Source organism: Sinocyclocheilus grahami, unplaced genomic scaffold (assembly GCF_001515645.1).
Source record: "Sinocyclocheilus grahami isolate Dianchi unplaced genomic scaffold, SAMN03320097.WGS_v1.1 scaffold96.1, whole genome shotgun sequence".
Classification (NCBI taxonomy): domain Eukaryota; kingdom Metazoa; phylum Chordata; class Actinopteri; order Cypriniformes; family Cyprinidae; genus Sinocyclocheilus; species Sinocyclocheilus grahami.
In genome coordinates, this window is record NW_015505275.1 from 3,551,268 (window position 1) to 3,565,997 (window position 14,730).

The following is a 14,730-nucleotide window of genomic DNA, read 5'->3' on the forward strand; positions in this document are numbered from 1 at the left end:
AATGTAGTCACAAGCTCTGTTGTTAGAGATAATATTGTTATTTTATGAATTGCTTTATGTACAGATTCAAAATATGTAATAGTTAACTATTTTAATTGCATAATTATTTATAACATTATATATAGGCAACATTCCACAAAACAAAATAATTTACACAAAATATCTTGTTAAAAAGCTGACATATGCTTGGTTTTAATATTGTATGGGTGTGTAACGATGCTTTAATGTAATGATGAGGTGTCCATGTGTAGAGGCTGTTTTGCTCTAGAAAAGCATTAGAGTGGCAGTAATGCACCGCACCATCAGGCAGGCACGCGCGTTCAGTTCAGTTCTCCTCTCCTCATCAGACACACAAAACGGGGGAGGCTTCTCTTATCTCGGGTGACAAAACGTCTTCCTTTTATCTGACGTTCGTCTGCTTTCATTTCCGTTCCCTGTAAATATCACTTCGTCGTCTGAATGGCTGTCTCCGCGCAAATTCTTATCTTTCTATTGTGTGCCGTTCATTTTTGTCTCCGCTGGTCATGAAGCTAAATGGCAGTTAGCCTAGCAGCATCGCTACTCCCTGTAGCTGGACTAACAAAAGTGGCCTAAAAATTCAGTCAATGAAAACCCCCTTCAGGATCAGCTCTTGGATGTCTCTAAACTGTTATAAACCAGCAAAGGTCAAGAGGACGTAGCAAAGGTGCTCACGAGGGGAAAGAAAAGAAGTCCGTGTGCTGAGAAAGAGTGAAAAGGAAAAACGGAGGACAGCAGCAGCAGTTTGTCGGCAGCTAAAGTGAAAAGAAAAACACCAACATCCCTGTGATGGCAAACGAGCCGGTTATTCTGAACGTCTATGATATGGTAGGTGACTTTAAACAAATACAGATAACTAGCTCCCGTGACAGAGGTGTGAAGTATTGGCATTAGTTCAACACATTCATTGGCTGTGTCTCAAAGCCTTGTGAGCTGCCTACTTAGGTACGTAGTCCGCTTGGCTAGGTTTTTAGCCGTGTCAGCATGCATGCATTTTAAAACTCCATTAGTAAATTTAATGGGAAATATAACGTTTTATAGTCTAAGGAAATGTGTGCGGTAGCTATTTGGAAGCTTATCAGAGAGGATCCAGCTTTTATTTACTTGCATAAACAGTGCTTCAGTTCAACCACGTTCCTGTAGTAACAGATCAAGTTAGTTAGATGTAGAATTTTAAGTATTGAGATGACAGTCTAGCTGAAAGCTTTGACCCAGTTAATTCAACTGTCATTTGAATCCACCTGTGTGATCTGAGGCAGCTGTTGAGGAGTCACGCTAAACATAATGGATGCTTTGCTTTTTAAAATGACTAGCGAACAGCTCAGTTAATCAGTAATACAGCAATATTACAACCCTCCTTTATAGAAGTTTCAATTAATAGCTAATTAATATAATTAATATTAAGAAACTTGAGTGTCGGAAAACTACGGAGCCCGGGAAGTCACCTGTTCTTAAACTGTTCCCTCGTTTAACAAATCGTGCCCACGGATTAATAAACCGTACTCACGAATTTCCTATCCGTGCGCTCAGATTTTGTAAACCGTTCCTTCGGGTTTGTAAACTCATGGATTTGTGGCCCCGCCCCCACCGGCTGATTTCAACCGCGGTGCGGGATGCATAGTATTGTGTTTATTAAACATTATTTTTCATAGTATGAGACCATGATCAGCACTCACAAAACAGTCTTCTTTTTAGCGTTTATTTTATATTAATCTCCAATAGGATAAAACACCTCCGCCTGTGTTTTATAGCCTAAAATAAACGCTAAAAAGAATAGAAAATTTCCTGAATTTTCTCAAAAAATAAAATAAAACGATAGAGTTTCGAGAGAAGAAGGTAAAAAAGCAATACAAAACTAATAATGTACCGGTTATGTTGTCATTCCTTTGCTCTCTAACTGAATGCATATAATAGGCATTGTAGGGATGCACCGATATGAAAATTTTGGCCGATACTGATAATCCTTTATTTTTGAAAGCCGATAACCGATATGTTGGCCGATAAATCTATATCCAAATTTTTATATACTTTTTGAGAGCCTGATTACAAAAAAGGTTTCATCATTAAAAACCACATCCCAAACACTTCAACATAAGCAGCCTAGTTTGAACGGTGTATGTTTTAAAAATATTTTTACTCTCCCATTACCAAATTTAGTCATAAAAAAGTCTTACAAATAAAATAATGCATAAATAATGCAAACAAGTCACTGGACATCATTACACGTGTAAAGAATCTAAATGAATGCGCCATAGATCAATAAAACGGAATAGCCTCTGCACGGACAATAATTAAATGATTTTAATTACTAAACCATATTGTTGATGAAAATAATAAGAGAAAAATACAAGTGGTTGTTGTTATTAATAATGTATCAATGATTTTGAAATATGGTGGCCGATATATCGTGCATCCCTAAATATATGCATGTATATGTTATAATAGGCCTAGTTATTTAATAATAACTTTAACATCTAACTCTGGGGGGAAAAGCTTAGTGTAATAAAATCACCTAAATACGTCTGTGAATAAATAAATGAAATATGTTAAGAATGAATAGTACACAAACACATTTCCAAAACTGTAAAAGGTTATTTAAAAATAAAGCATTCATTAATTATTTTATGACAAACATTTTACTGTCTTAAGTGCACTCATTTATTTAGCATATAAATTAAAAATATAATAACTATTATTATTATTATTATACATTTAAGTTACATATGCATTTAGAAGAAGCTTTTATCCAAAACGACTTACAAAAGAGGAACAAATGACTCCAATGTCAGTCACAAAGCCAGGTTTATTATACAATAATAAAGTGCTAAGATTATCACAAATTAAACAAGATTTTGATGCACATCTTTCTTATTAAATCGTTGTATTCCACCTCGTACCGTTACAATTGATAGAGAATCACCTAAGAGAATTTGCTGTAGGCCTATTCCACATAATAATATGCAATAAAACAATATACAATATGATTCGTTAACACGTAGGCTACCTAGGAGCTTGCTGCATGAATCCGTGAGTACAGTTTACAAACCCGAGGGAACGGATTGCGAAAGCGTGGGCACGGATTATGAATTTGTGGGTACGGATTCAAAAACCGAAGGTATTGTTTACAAAAAATGAGCGCACAGATTGGAAATTCGTGAGTACGGTTTATTAATCCGTGGGCACGATTTGTTAAACCGAAGGAACAGTTTAAGAATTCGTGAGTACGGTTTATAAACTGAGGGGACGGATTGCACAATTTTTTCTCCTACAGGTGACTTGCCGGGCTCCGTAGCTTGACGACAAGCAACGTACAAAATAAAAGCCAAAATGGAATATCGCATATAAGTGGAGCAGAGTGACATGAAGTGCTCCTCCTGGTTCAAAGTGTTCTGTCATGATGCTCATGATGGGTGTCATGGCCTACACCACAACAGCATTTTATGGGCCTAAAAAAACAAACTTTTGAAAACGGGTTTCAAAGGATACATGTACTACAAACTAAATTTTTTTTGTGTGTGTACAGACCACAACGTTGCCTGAACAATCCCTGTTCACATGGATCCTCGAAAACTACTTAAAAAGCTGTATTATGCATGCCAGGCCAGTAGTTGGCAATGTAAAGAAACACTATGTGAAACAAGTATTATGCTTGCATCACCATTTTCACAAATTCACATTTACACTGAGACGGTAACTGTATTGTGCACTTTGAAACCCATTTCCAAAAGTTTGTTTTCAGGCTTCCAAAATGCAGTTGTCGTGTAATTGAGCTTCCAAAACGTATAAAGTTTTTTTTAGTTTCTTTTTCTGTTTTTAGTTGAAAATGGTGTAAATGCCCCAAAGTGCAAGTTTTTGAAAGCAATATTATTACCGTCTCCGTGCAAACTACAAAAATGCAAATTTTGGAAAATGGTGACGTCACATGCACGTGTATTACACGTTCAGTCTATAGGAATGCATATTTGCATAGGCACATAGTGTTTCTTTACAAAGTGACATCGCCAACTACTGGCCTACTGGCCTAAATACAGCGTTTTTAGTCGATTTGGCAGAACTGTCTGAAGGGGGATTGTTTCGACAATATTGTTGTCTGTTTGTCTGTTTTTATTTTTTTTCAAAAAGCTTTTGCATTGTTGTCATGTAAACATACCCTCAGAGAGTGGAAGTTGTGCAACAGTCCATTCCAGAAGTGAAAATCCCATTCATCATCCCATTCATTATAGGCTAAGACATTAAAGACAGACCTGCTCTAAGCTATGAGGTTGTTAATTGATGGTAAATGCTTTTGTTGGGGCCATCAGCCCACATTATTTCAATTTATTTTTAAACAATCATGTTCAACAGCAGAATTTATGTTGGAAAAACTACATTACCCATGATTCCTGCAACCAATTACAGAATTGAAACAAGCCATTTGCACCAGAAGAACCCTTTACCGCCCACCCACTCCCATGAAGCAGTCCATTGAGTCCATTTCCCTACACTCTCAAAGTACTTGAAAATTTGTATGCATAATATATTTAGCAATAAATGTAAATATGCACATCTTTTAAATTAATAGTCTAATATTTTTCCATCATTTTTAATTTGATTATATAATTTACAATTCTTTGGATGTATAGGATTATATCCTATAATATTATTTGGCCTACATAGTGTAAACCACTGTATGTAGCAAGTCACTTTGTGCTGTGGAAGGCCTATTTTTTTTTTTTTACATTAAAGCACATGCATTTTACCCCAAATGTACAAAATGTTGTGGGCTGAAAAAAATACTGGAAAAATTGACCATACCTTTTAAGTGTCATTGATCACTGAGTAACGTGAATAGTCTCCATTTAAAGATTTAGTCGATTGGAAATTCGTGAGTACGGTTTATTAATCCGTGGGCACGATTTGTTAAACCGAAGGAACAGTTTAAGAATTCGTGAGTACGGTTTATAAACTGAGGGGACGGATTGCACAATTTTTTCTCCTACAGGTGACTTGCCGGGCTCCGTAGCTTGACGACAAGCAACGTACAAAATAAAAGCCAAAATGGAATATCGCATATAAGTGGAGCAGAGTGACATGAAGTGCTCCTCCTGGTTCAAAGTGTTCTGTCATGATGCTCATGATGGGTGTCATGGCCTACACCACAACAGCATTTTATGGGCCTAAAAACACAAACTTTTGAAAACGGGTTTCAAAGGATACATGTACTAAAAACTAAATTTTTTTTGTGTGTGTACAGACCACAACGTTACCTGAACAATCCCTGTTCACATGGATCCTCGAAAACTACTTAAAAAGCTGTATTATGCATGCCAGGCCAGTAGTTGGCAATGTAAAGAAACACTATGTGAAACAAGTATTATGCTTGCATCACCGTTTTCACAAATTCACATTTACACTGAGACGGTAACTGTATTGTGCACTTTGAAACCCATTTCCAAAAGTTTGTTTTCAGGCTTCCAAAATGCAGTTGTCGTGTAATTGAGCTTCCAAAACGTATAAAGTTTTTTTTAGTTTCTTTTTCTGTTTTTAGTTGAAAATGGTGTAAATGCCCCAAAGTGCAAGTTTTTGAAAGCAATATTATTACCGTCTCCGTGCAAACTACAAAAATGCAAATTTTGGAAAATGGTGACGTCACATGCACGTGTATTACACGTTCAGTCTATAGGAATGCATATTTGCATAGGCACATAGTGTTTCTTTACAAAGTGACATCGCCAACTACTGGCCTAGCATGCGTAATACAGCGTTTTTAGTCGATTTGGCAGAACTGTCTGAAGGGGGATTGTTTCGACAATATTGTTGTCTGTTTTTTTATTTTTATTTTTTTTCAAAAAGCTTTTGCATTGTTGTCATGTAAACATACCCTCAGAGAGTGGAAGTTGTGCAACAGTCCATTCCAGAAGTGAAAATCCCATTCATCATCCCATTCATTATAGGCTAAGACATTAAAGACAGACCTGCTCTAAGCTATGAGGTTGTTAATTGATGGTAAATGCTTTTGTTGGGGCCATCAGCCCACATTATTTCAATTTATTTTTAAACAATCATGTTCAACAGCAGAATTTATGTTGGAAAAACTACATTACCCATGATTCCTGCAACCAATTACAGAATTGAAACAAGCCATTTGCACCAGAAGAACCCTTTACCGCCCACCCACTCCCATGAAGCAGTCCATTGAGTCCATTTCCCTACACTCTCAAAGTACTTGAAAATTTGTATGCATAATATATTTAGCAATAAATGTAAATATGCACATCTTTTAAATTAATAGTCTAATATTTTTCCATCATTTTTAATTTGATTATATAATTTACAATTCTTTGGATGTATAGGATTATATCCTATAATATTATTTGGCCTACATAGTGTAAACCACTGTATGTAGCAAGTCACTTTGTGCTGTGGAAGGCCTATTTTTTTTTTTTTACATTAAAGCACATGCATTTTACCCCAAATGTACAAAATGTTGTGGGCTGAAAAAAATACTGGAAAAATTGACCATACCTTTTAAGTGTCATTGATCACTGAGTAACGTGAATAGTCTCCATTTAAAGATTTAGTCTGTCTCATGTGTCTCATTGACCCTTTGAAACAGGGTAATGGAAATGTATACTTTCCTTGGGCTTCTAGTCATAGTAGTATGTTGGACTATTTTAATCTTATGCTCTCACATAAAGATTAAGGCTAGAAATTTGAGCTGCTCCAGGATTTAATAGATGTCAATCTTAATTAGGATGGGAATCACATTACAAGTTGTATGCCCTTAGTTAAGCCTATAAACCATGTAGGAGATTTGTAGCTTATAAAGCTGGAAATGGGAAATTTGTCAGTAGTAATCTTTCTGTTTTGACAGATAAATGGCCTGTGATTTCTAAAGCGTAATTTGACATTTTGAGGCTAATTCATTATTTCCACGAATATCACAGGTTTGTGTCATGAACCTAGGTTCCAGCCTGACCATAAGGTATTTTACTGAAATAAAGTCCCCTTACAGCAGTTCCCATAGGAACTTATCAGAGTGAGAACTCCCACATAGTTCATGTCAGAGCTTGTAGATTTTATTTTCTAATCGCAGTTCTTGGCATGAGAGTACTCTTGCTGAAAATCACACGAAGCCAGTTGCTAATCACAGAGAGACTAATCCCCAGTTCTGTGATGAAGGATATGTATAATAAGCTTTGAAGTAATTGAGGCCAGAAGGATAAGTGTCTTATTTGACAACCCTGAACGATGAGGAGTTGGAGAACCGTCAAGCTCAGGGGTGCCCAAACTTGGTCCTGGAGGGCCGATGTCCTGCAGAGTTTAGATCCAACCTCAATTAGACACGCCTGAACCAGCTAATCAAGCTCTTACTAGGCATACTAGAAACTTCCCGGCAGGTGTGTTGAGGCAAGTTGGAGCTAAACTCTGCAGGACACCGGCCCTCCAGGACCGAGTTTGGGCACCCCTGGTCTAGCTGATAAATTTTTCTCATCCCTTTTCACATATTTTTGACCAACTTTTCGTATTTTTAAATTGTTTTAACCAAACAACACTTTACATTGTGCCAATTGATATATTGCAAATGTAGTTAAATTAGTGCAGTAGGTTAATGCCATAAAAGACATCTAGAAACCAGCTTGTCCAGTGATGTATTATTTTCTGATGACACATAATCAATTGGGGACAGCTGTTGGTTACTTCCTTAAACAACAGACCTGCTAATTAAATACGTTGGGTGTGAACACAAAGGTTTGTCAAGGGCTGAGTCACATTCAGGGCTCCAGACTGCTACCATTTTTTTCTGCGAGTAAATTTTGTGCGCGGTTGCACTGGCGCGACCACCGTGTTGTTCAACTCGCGCTGCCATTTCTATCTCATATGAAAAACATCAAAAGGCAAACAAAACAAAAGCGTAACAAAATCCTGCTACTCGCTTGAGCTACGCTGCGCGGAACGTTTATCAGCTCGGACCTCGACGCAAACAAACTAGTCCGAGCTCAGAACAGCTTTACTCGGGAACAAGAACTGACTTCGCGACAGTGTTACAGCACAGCGCTGCGAGATCTAGTGAGAAGCCTTTGAATTAGCCGCAGAATGAATAAAGGTTGCTGCGAGATTTACTGAGAAGCATTCAAATTCTGCACAAAAATCTCTGTTATAAACCAATCAAACAGCGCTGACATAGAAAACCAGAAGCAGTAACGCTAACTGTAACCATGGTGTTGTGGCAGAAATAGTCAAATGTTATTACATTATTCATTTCAGGCTTTTGTACAGCCTTTTGAGACAGAAATTTTCAATCGAAATCAAGCCATTTTCAATGATTTACAAGCATTTCACACAACTGTTTCCAGCACTTTAAAGCTCCTAAATGATCCAATTTGACTGTTATTTTCAATGGGATGACCAAAATATACTGTGGTGAACAAACGCTTATGTAAAATAAAAATAAATACATCAAATCACCATTATACCCTGTAGATGGCAGCAGAGGAGCACTTATTGGCTTATTAGTCATTCATTTATACTTTTTCCTTTATATTTTGAAATGATAAAATAACCATTATAAAATCACTATTATAAAATTTTAAAAGTTTTGTTTTGTTTATGAAGTAAAAAACTTCACTGCGTGCTTTGAAAAACACTTCTTCAATTTGCGGCTAAATCACACATAATCACTGAAGTTGTTGGTCAGTTTCATTATTATAGAAGAATAATGGTACATTTAATAAGAGTACAATATATGTCTTTTCTACATAAAAATTAGGTTTTGCACATGTTACTGTTGTTAATAAAATACATTTTGTACGTTTCCCAACTCAAGCTTAGTGCTTTACTTTCAAATGTGTATAAACATGAAATTAAAAGAATACTGCACATTGTAATCTCTGAGTTAAGTCTAATTGTTATCAAAGCAATTGTCAGTAATACAGTTAAAATGGGGAAAATATGTGAACGATTGCATTGCAGGCTGATTTAAAGTGTGCCCCTAAATTTTCTTCATGTGCTCCTAAAAGTGTTCAGTCAGGGGCTACAGTGCTCCTAGTAATAACAGTAAGTCTGGAGCCCTGACATTGCCTGTCTCTACATATCCATACCCTGCAATGCACGTTAGCTCATTATGAATGTGGCAATCATCTTGGATACTTTATTTCTTTAGTTTAGTAATTGTTCTAACAAATGGTTTTAAGTCATAATGGATTAGTAGTGTAATTGTAAAGATAATTTGCACTTTTACCATTTGACTGTATGTGACCCAGACTTGTTTTGCTTCCTTATAGTACTGGATCAATGAGTTCACTACCTCTCTGGGAATTGGAGTCTTTCACTCAGGAATTGAGATCTATGGCAGAGGTAAGGCTTGCATTATGACTCAGACACTAATGAGTCAAGCTGCTCAGAAATCCAGTGTTTAACTTGCCTGACTGCAACAAAGAAAGAAGGAGGTGTCTAACATGACTAAACCTCACATCGTAGATGATCTGAGGATGCAACAGGAAGAGACCTTGACATTTTAAGCAGTCTCTGCCTCCAAAGGCTTCCAGATTAATCGGATGAAGAGGAGATGTTTTGTTTGGCAGTTTGTGAGAGTTTGCATTGGCCTTCTTGAATGATGTCTGTGTGAACAAAATGACTTAAAAGAGCACACAGCCTTCCAGGATGTTTATAAGTATGGACAAAGTGTTTTCAGTGGATGTTAATTGCACTACCAGCACTAGATACTAATCATCAAAGTTTGCTTTTCACCTTAACCCCAAATAGACAGATTATATAGACCTATAGCATACTAATATAGCATCCTCACTTCAATGTGTAAGTTATAAAAATAAGTTTATTTACAATATCTACACCCATTGTTGAAGTGTGAAACAATAACTAAAACTAGTAAAAACCTTTTCATTAATTGAAATAAAACAAAATATAAATATTAAATAAATAAAAAAATAAAATATTTGTACTGGAAGTACTATAATTCCTAAAATACAACTGAAATCAAAATAAATTAAACTCAATAGAAAAAACAAAAACTAATAAAAATGAACTTATAAATTTTTTTTACATTTACTTAAAATTAAATATATACAAAAATTAAAATTAAATGAAAGCTGAAAATTATACAGATTATAAAAAACAATATAGTATAAATAATAGTATATGAATAATTATAAAATAACATTATTGTTAAGTGCTTGTCAGAGTGTTTTAACACTCCGATTAGGGGTGAGCGATAAGTAAAAATAATGTATATCACGATTGTTTTTTCTGCGAAGATCACACTCAACAGTCTAATCACAATTCTTCTGAAATAAACTAAAATTTTGTTTAAAGTTTAGGTACAGTAGGATTTTTTAACAGTAGTTATTCGAGTAAGAAACGTTAACTTAAGTCACAACCAACTGTGTATGTGTAAACCTTTTGTGTTTTTGGCATAGCCTTGTGTATTTAAGTTGTGCAAAAGAGAACTCAGTCTAGTACTCATGTGCTGTGACAGCCAGTTTCTGTTAGTGTGGTCTGAAAACCGTATATGTCAGAATAGCGTGTGTGTAAAATCATTTATAATTTTAAACTGACAAGACTTTAAAATTCATGCAAATTATAAAATGTGCTCTTTAGCACATTTGTGTGCTAACAATCTCTGTGTAAAGGCAGATCGTGGAGAATCTTTAATAACCTAACTCATACTTTCTCTTTTATTGCAGAGTTTGCCTATGGAGGACATCCTTATCCTTTTTCAGGTATATTTGAGATAACACCTGGTGACGCCACAGAACTGGGAGAGACATTCAAATTCAAGTGAGTCACAATATTTATCACTATGATAAGTTTATTTACACTATCTACACCCATTGTTGAAGTGTGAAACAATAACTAAAACTAGTAAAAACCTTTTCATTAATTGAAATAAAACAAAATATAAATATTAAATAAATAAAAAAATTAAATATTTGTACTGGAAGTACTATAATTCCTAAAATACAACTGAAATCAAAATAAATTAAACTCAATAGAAAAAACAAAAACTAATAAAAATGAACTTATAAAAAATTTTTACATTTACTTAAAATTAAATATATACAAAACTTAAAATTAAATGAAAGCTGAAAATTATACAGATTATAAAAAACAATATAGTATAAATAATAGTATATGAATAATTATAAAATAACATTATTGTTAAGTGCTTGTCAGAGTGTTTTAACACTCTTTAATTAGGGGTGAGCGATAAGTAAAAAATAATGTATATCACGATTGTTTTTTTCTGCGAAGATCACACTCAACAGTCTAATCACAATTCTTCTGAAATAAACAAAAATTTTGTTTAAAGTTTAGGTACAGTAGGATTTTTTAACAGTAGTTATTCGAGTAAGAAACGTTCACTTAAGTCACAACCAACTGTGTATGTGTAAACCTTTTGTGTTTTTGGCATAGCCTTGTGTATTTGAGTTGTGCAAAAGAGAACTCAGTCTAGTACTCATGTGCTGTGACAGCCAGTTTCTGCTAGTGTGCTCTGAAAACCGTATATGTCAGAATAGCGTGTGTGTAAAATCATTTATAATTTTAAACTGACAAGACTTTAAAATTCATGCAAATTATAAAATGTGCTCTTTAGCACATTTGTGTGCTAACAATCTCTGTGTAAAGGCAGATCGTGGAGAATCTTTAATAACCTAACTCATACTTTCTCTTTTATTGCAGAGTTTGCCTATGGAGGACATCCTTATCCTTTTTCAGGTATATTTGAGATAACACCTGGTGACGCCACAGAACTGGGAGAGACATTCAAATTCAAGTGAGTCACAATATTTATCACTATGCTGATCAGACTGAAAGGATATGTCTGCAAAAACCTCTTCCTCTCTCAGCCTTTTTCTCACACCCTCTTTACTTTCTACTTGCTTTCTCAGAGAGGCCATTGTTTTAGGGAGCACAGACTTTACAGAAGAGGATGTGGAGAGAATTGTGGAGGAAATGGGGAAGGAATATAAGGGGAACGCTTACCACCTCATGCACAAGAACTGCAATCACTTTTCCTCAGCACTATCAGAGGTGAGCTGTGTGTGTATATATATATATATATATATATATATATATTCATCTTTTAGGTCCACGTTGCTGTAAAGAGTCTAAAATCTCACGCTATCTCCTATGTCTGCGGCAGATCCTCTGTGGTCGAGAGATCCCACGCTGGGTGAACCGACTGGCCTACTTCAGCTCTTGTGTGCCCTTCCTTCAGAGCTGCCTGCCAAAGGAGTGGTTGACACCGGCCGCACTGCAGTCCAGTGTTAGTCAGGAGCTCCAGGGAGAGCTGGAGGAGGCCGAGGATGCTGCGGCCTCTGCCTCGACGCCGTCCTGCGCCGTGGCACCCGCTCCCAGACCTACCCGACACCAACCACGCCGATGAACCCTGCTGCCTTGAGTGACAGGCCACCCCTGCTTTGAGCTGGACCACAGCTTCTGCTGCCAATAGACCCCTCACCCCCTCTCCTGAGAGACTAGCAATTCACCAGCGGACTAGATGAAACCCACCGTCTGTGTTCCCTGATTTATTTCAGTACGCTCAAGTGACCGTTACGGGCCTGGAAACTATCGATCTTGTTTACTGTAAAACCTTCTATGGGTTCGTCAGTGTTTTGGCTTAATTACGTTTTGGCCTTTTATGTTTTGTTTTAAAAACTCAGGACTTGTATACAATGGCTTTGTTTAGTCACCGTTTTCTTTCTTTCTTTTTTTCTAGTTTTTAATGCTTTTCTTACGCTGGAGTTGCGCACTAGCCTTTTTCCCCTTATTTCTACAGAAAGCGCCTAGTCAGTGAATATGAGACATTTTTTATGGAGAACATTTGTTTACAGATTTCTTGCGTTCCAATCCGTGTATGATTGTGTTGTTGTGTGTGGGTTACAAAAGCCAAATCTCCACACTTTTGTAATGACACACATCCCACACTTTGGTGACTGTGCCTGAAGATTTTTACCGTTACGTGCTCGGAGAGCTCTGCACTCTTTCTCTACAGATCTCTAACTGTTCGGTCTGCTTTGAGTGGCAGGCTTCTTGTCCTATGAGACCTTCCTCAGATGTTTTACACCTTTTTAGTTTTTAGAGTCTTATATGTACTTGAGACAACATTTGTATTCCATTTTATGATTAAAGAAAATATACAAGTCTGTTCTCAAACAAAGTTATCCGTTAATTCTGACAACTCAATGGAAACATACAAGCATAATTCATTATTTGCTCACTCTTGTCATTTCGAATCCATTTGTGTTTCTTTCTTTTATCAAACAAAAATACAGATGTTTAGCAGAATGTTTGAGCTGCTCTTCTCCATATAATGAAAGTGAAAAGTTACTAGTCTCCAAAAATGACAAGTGCCATGAAAGTAGTCCATACAACTTGTGCACTATATTCTAAGTCGTCTGAATAATGTATGAAAGCTTTGTGTGAGAAATGGACTGAAATTTAAGTTATTGAATAATTGAAAATCTCGCTTGAGAGCCATGTTCACCATTCACTATCATTATGTGGAATAGAGCAGCTTGGCTGTTCTACTGAACATCTTTTGTCTTCCATGGAGCAATTGAAATCTTGTGGATTTCACAAAATATGAGGGTGAGAGAATGACAAAAATCATTTCTGGTTGAACTATCTTTTAAATCTCTAAACGGGTTATGTTAAAGTTTACTACATTACAGTAATTAATATTTTACACATTACAGCTAAAGGATATACCACACATATTTATCATATATAACATCTATTTCATATGCCACTTGGTTTCAATTCAAAACCTGTTGGGAAGTGTTATAAACATCCATTAAGTTTTATAATGTATTATGAGTATTATAATGGTAAATTTTTACTCCATTCTAGCTGTTTGCTTTGTCCTCTTGCTGATTTTTAATGGCTAAAGTTTGACAATGGTCATTGTGGCATTGAAAAATATTAGTCATTCAAAAATGAAAATGCTGTCATTCACTCACCCTCATGTCTTTTGAAATCCACATGATTTCCATTGCTCCATGGAAGACAAAAGGAGATATTTAGTAGAACAGCCAAGCTGCTCTTTTCCATGCAATGAAAATGAAAGGTGACCACGGTTGTCAAGGAAGATTTCTAGTCAAGATTTTGAATTATTAATTGACTTAAACATCTGTCCGTTCCCCACACAAAGCTATCATATATCTTCAGGCAACTTAAGTTTTATGGACTACTTTCAAGGCACTTGAAAGTCTCTGTCAATGAAACACTGCTTACATTTATATTTTATTCTGTGATAATTGTAGGGTGGCACAGCTTTTTCTTAGGGTGGCAGACAGTTGCCACCCCGGTTAATATTTATGCAATAATTATTATGAATTTCTGCCCATTGAAAATAACTTTTTAAAAATATATATTTTTATATTACTTTTAAATGAATGCAGTATTTCATGTTAAAATAGTCAATGCCTTTAAAATCCAATTTTTGAAGCCAGATTAGTGCCATCTGGTGGAAGTAAAATAAGAAAAACATCTGCAGTTCCATGGTTTACTTTAGCCCATAGATTCCTATATAGCTCTATATAAAAGGCCTATACATGAAATAAATCGTTTTTAGACATAAATACTTATTTTTATTAAGTTGTGGGTTTGGATATATATTTAGACATTCTCAAAGACAACTTTTTGTAAAGGTTTAGATTTTGTTTTTGATTTGAAATGTTGATTTGAAGCGTCAGTTTTTGAATTATTATT

General features: G+C 35.7%; 1 protein-coding gene across 1 annotated transcript; it reads left to right on the top strand.

Annotated features, from left to right (window-relative positions):
• Positions 1-214: 214 nt before the first annotated feature.
• On the top strand, positions 215-12,822 carry LOC107587845 (desumoylating isopeptidase 2). Its single transcript, XM_016275807.1, has 5 exons — positions 215-846; positions 9,282-9,354; positions 10,701-10,794; positions 11,907-12,048; positions 12,161-12,822. Exons 1-5 carry the CDS (start codon positions 808-810, stop codon positions 12,401-12,403), a joined length of 591 nt encoding a protein of 196 aa, XP_016131293.1. The 5' UTR covers positions 215-807; the 3' UTR covers positions 12,404-12,822.
• The last annotated feature ends 1,908 nt before the right edge of the window (positions 12,823-14,730 follow it).

Coding starts and splice junctions, on each gene's coding strand:
- LOC107587845 (XM_016275807.1), top strand. CDS start 808: ATGGCAAACGAGCCGGTTATTCTGAACGTCTATGATATG. Junction 847..9,281: donor TTCTGAACGTCTATGATATG/GTAGGTGACTTT, acceptor GCTTCCTTATAG/TACTGGATCAATGAGTTCAC. Junction 9,355..10,700: donor AATTGAGATCTATGGCAGAG/GTAAGGCTTGCA, acceptor CTTTTATTGCAG/AGTTTGCCTATGGAGGACAT.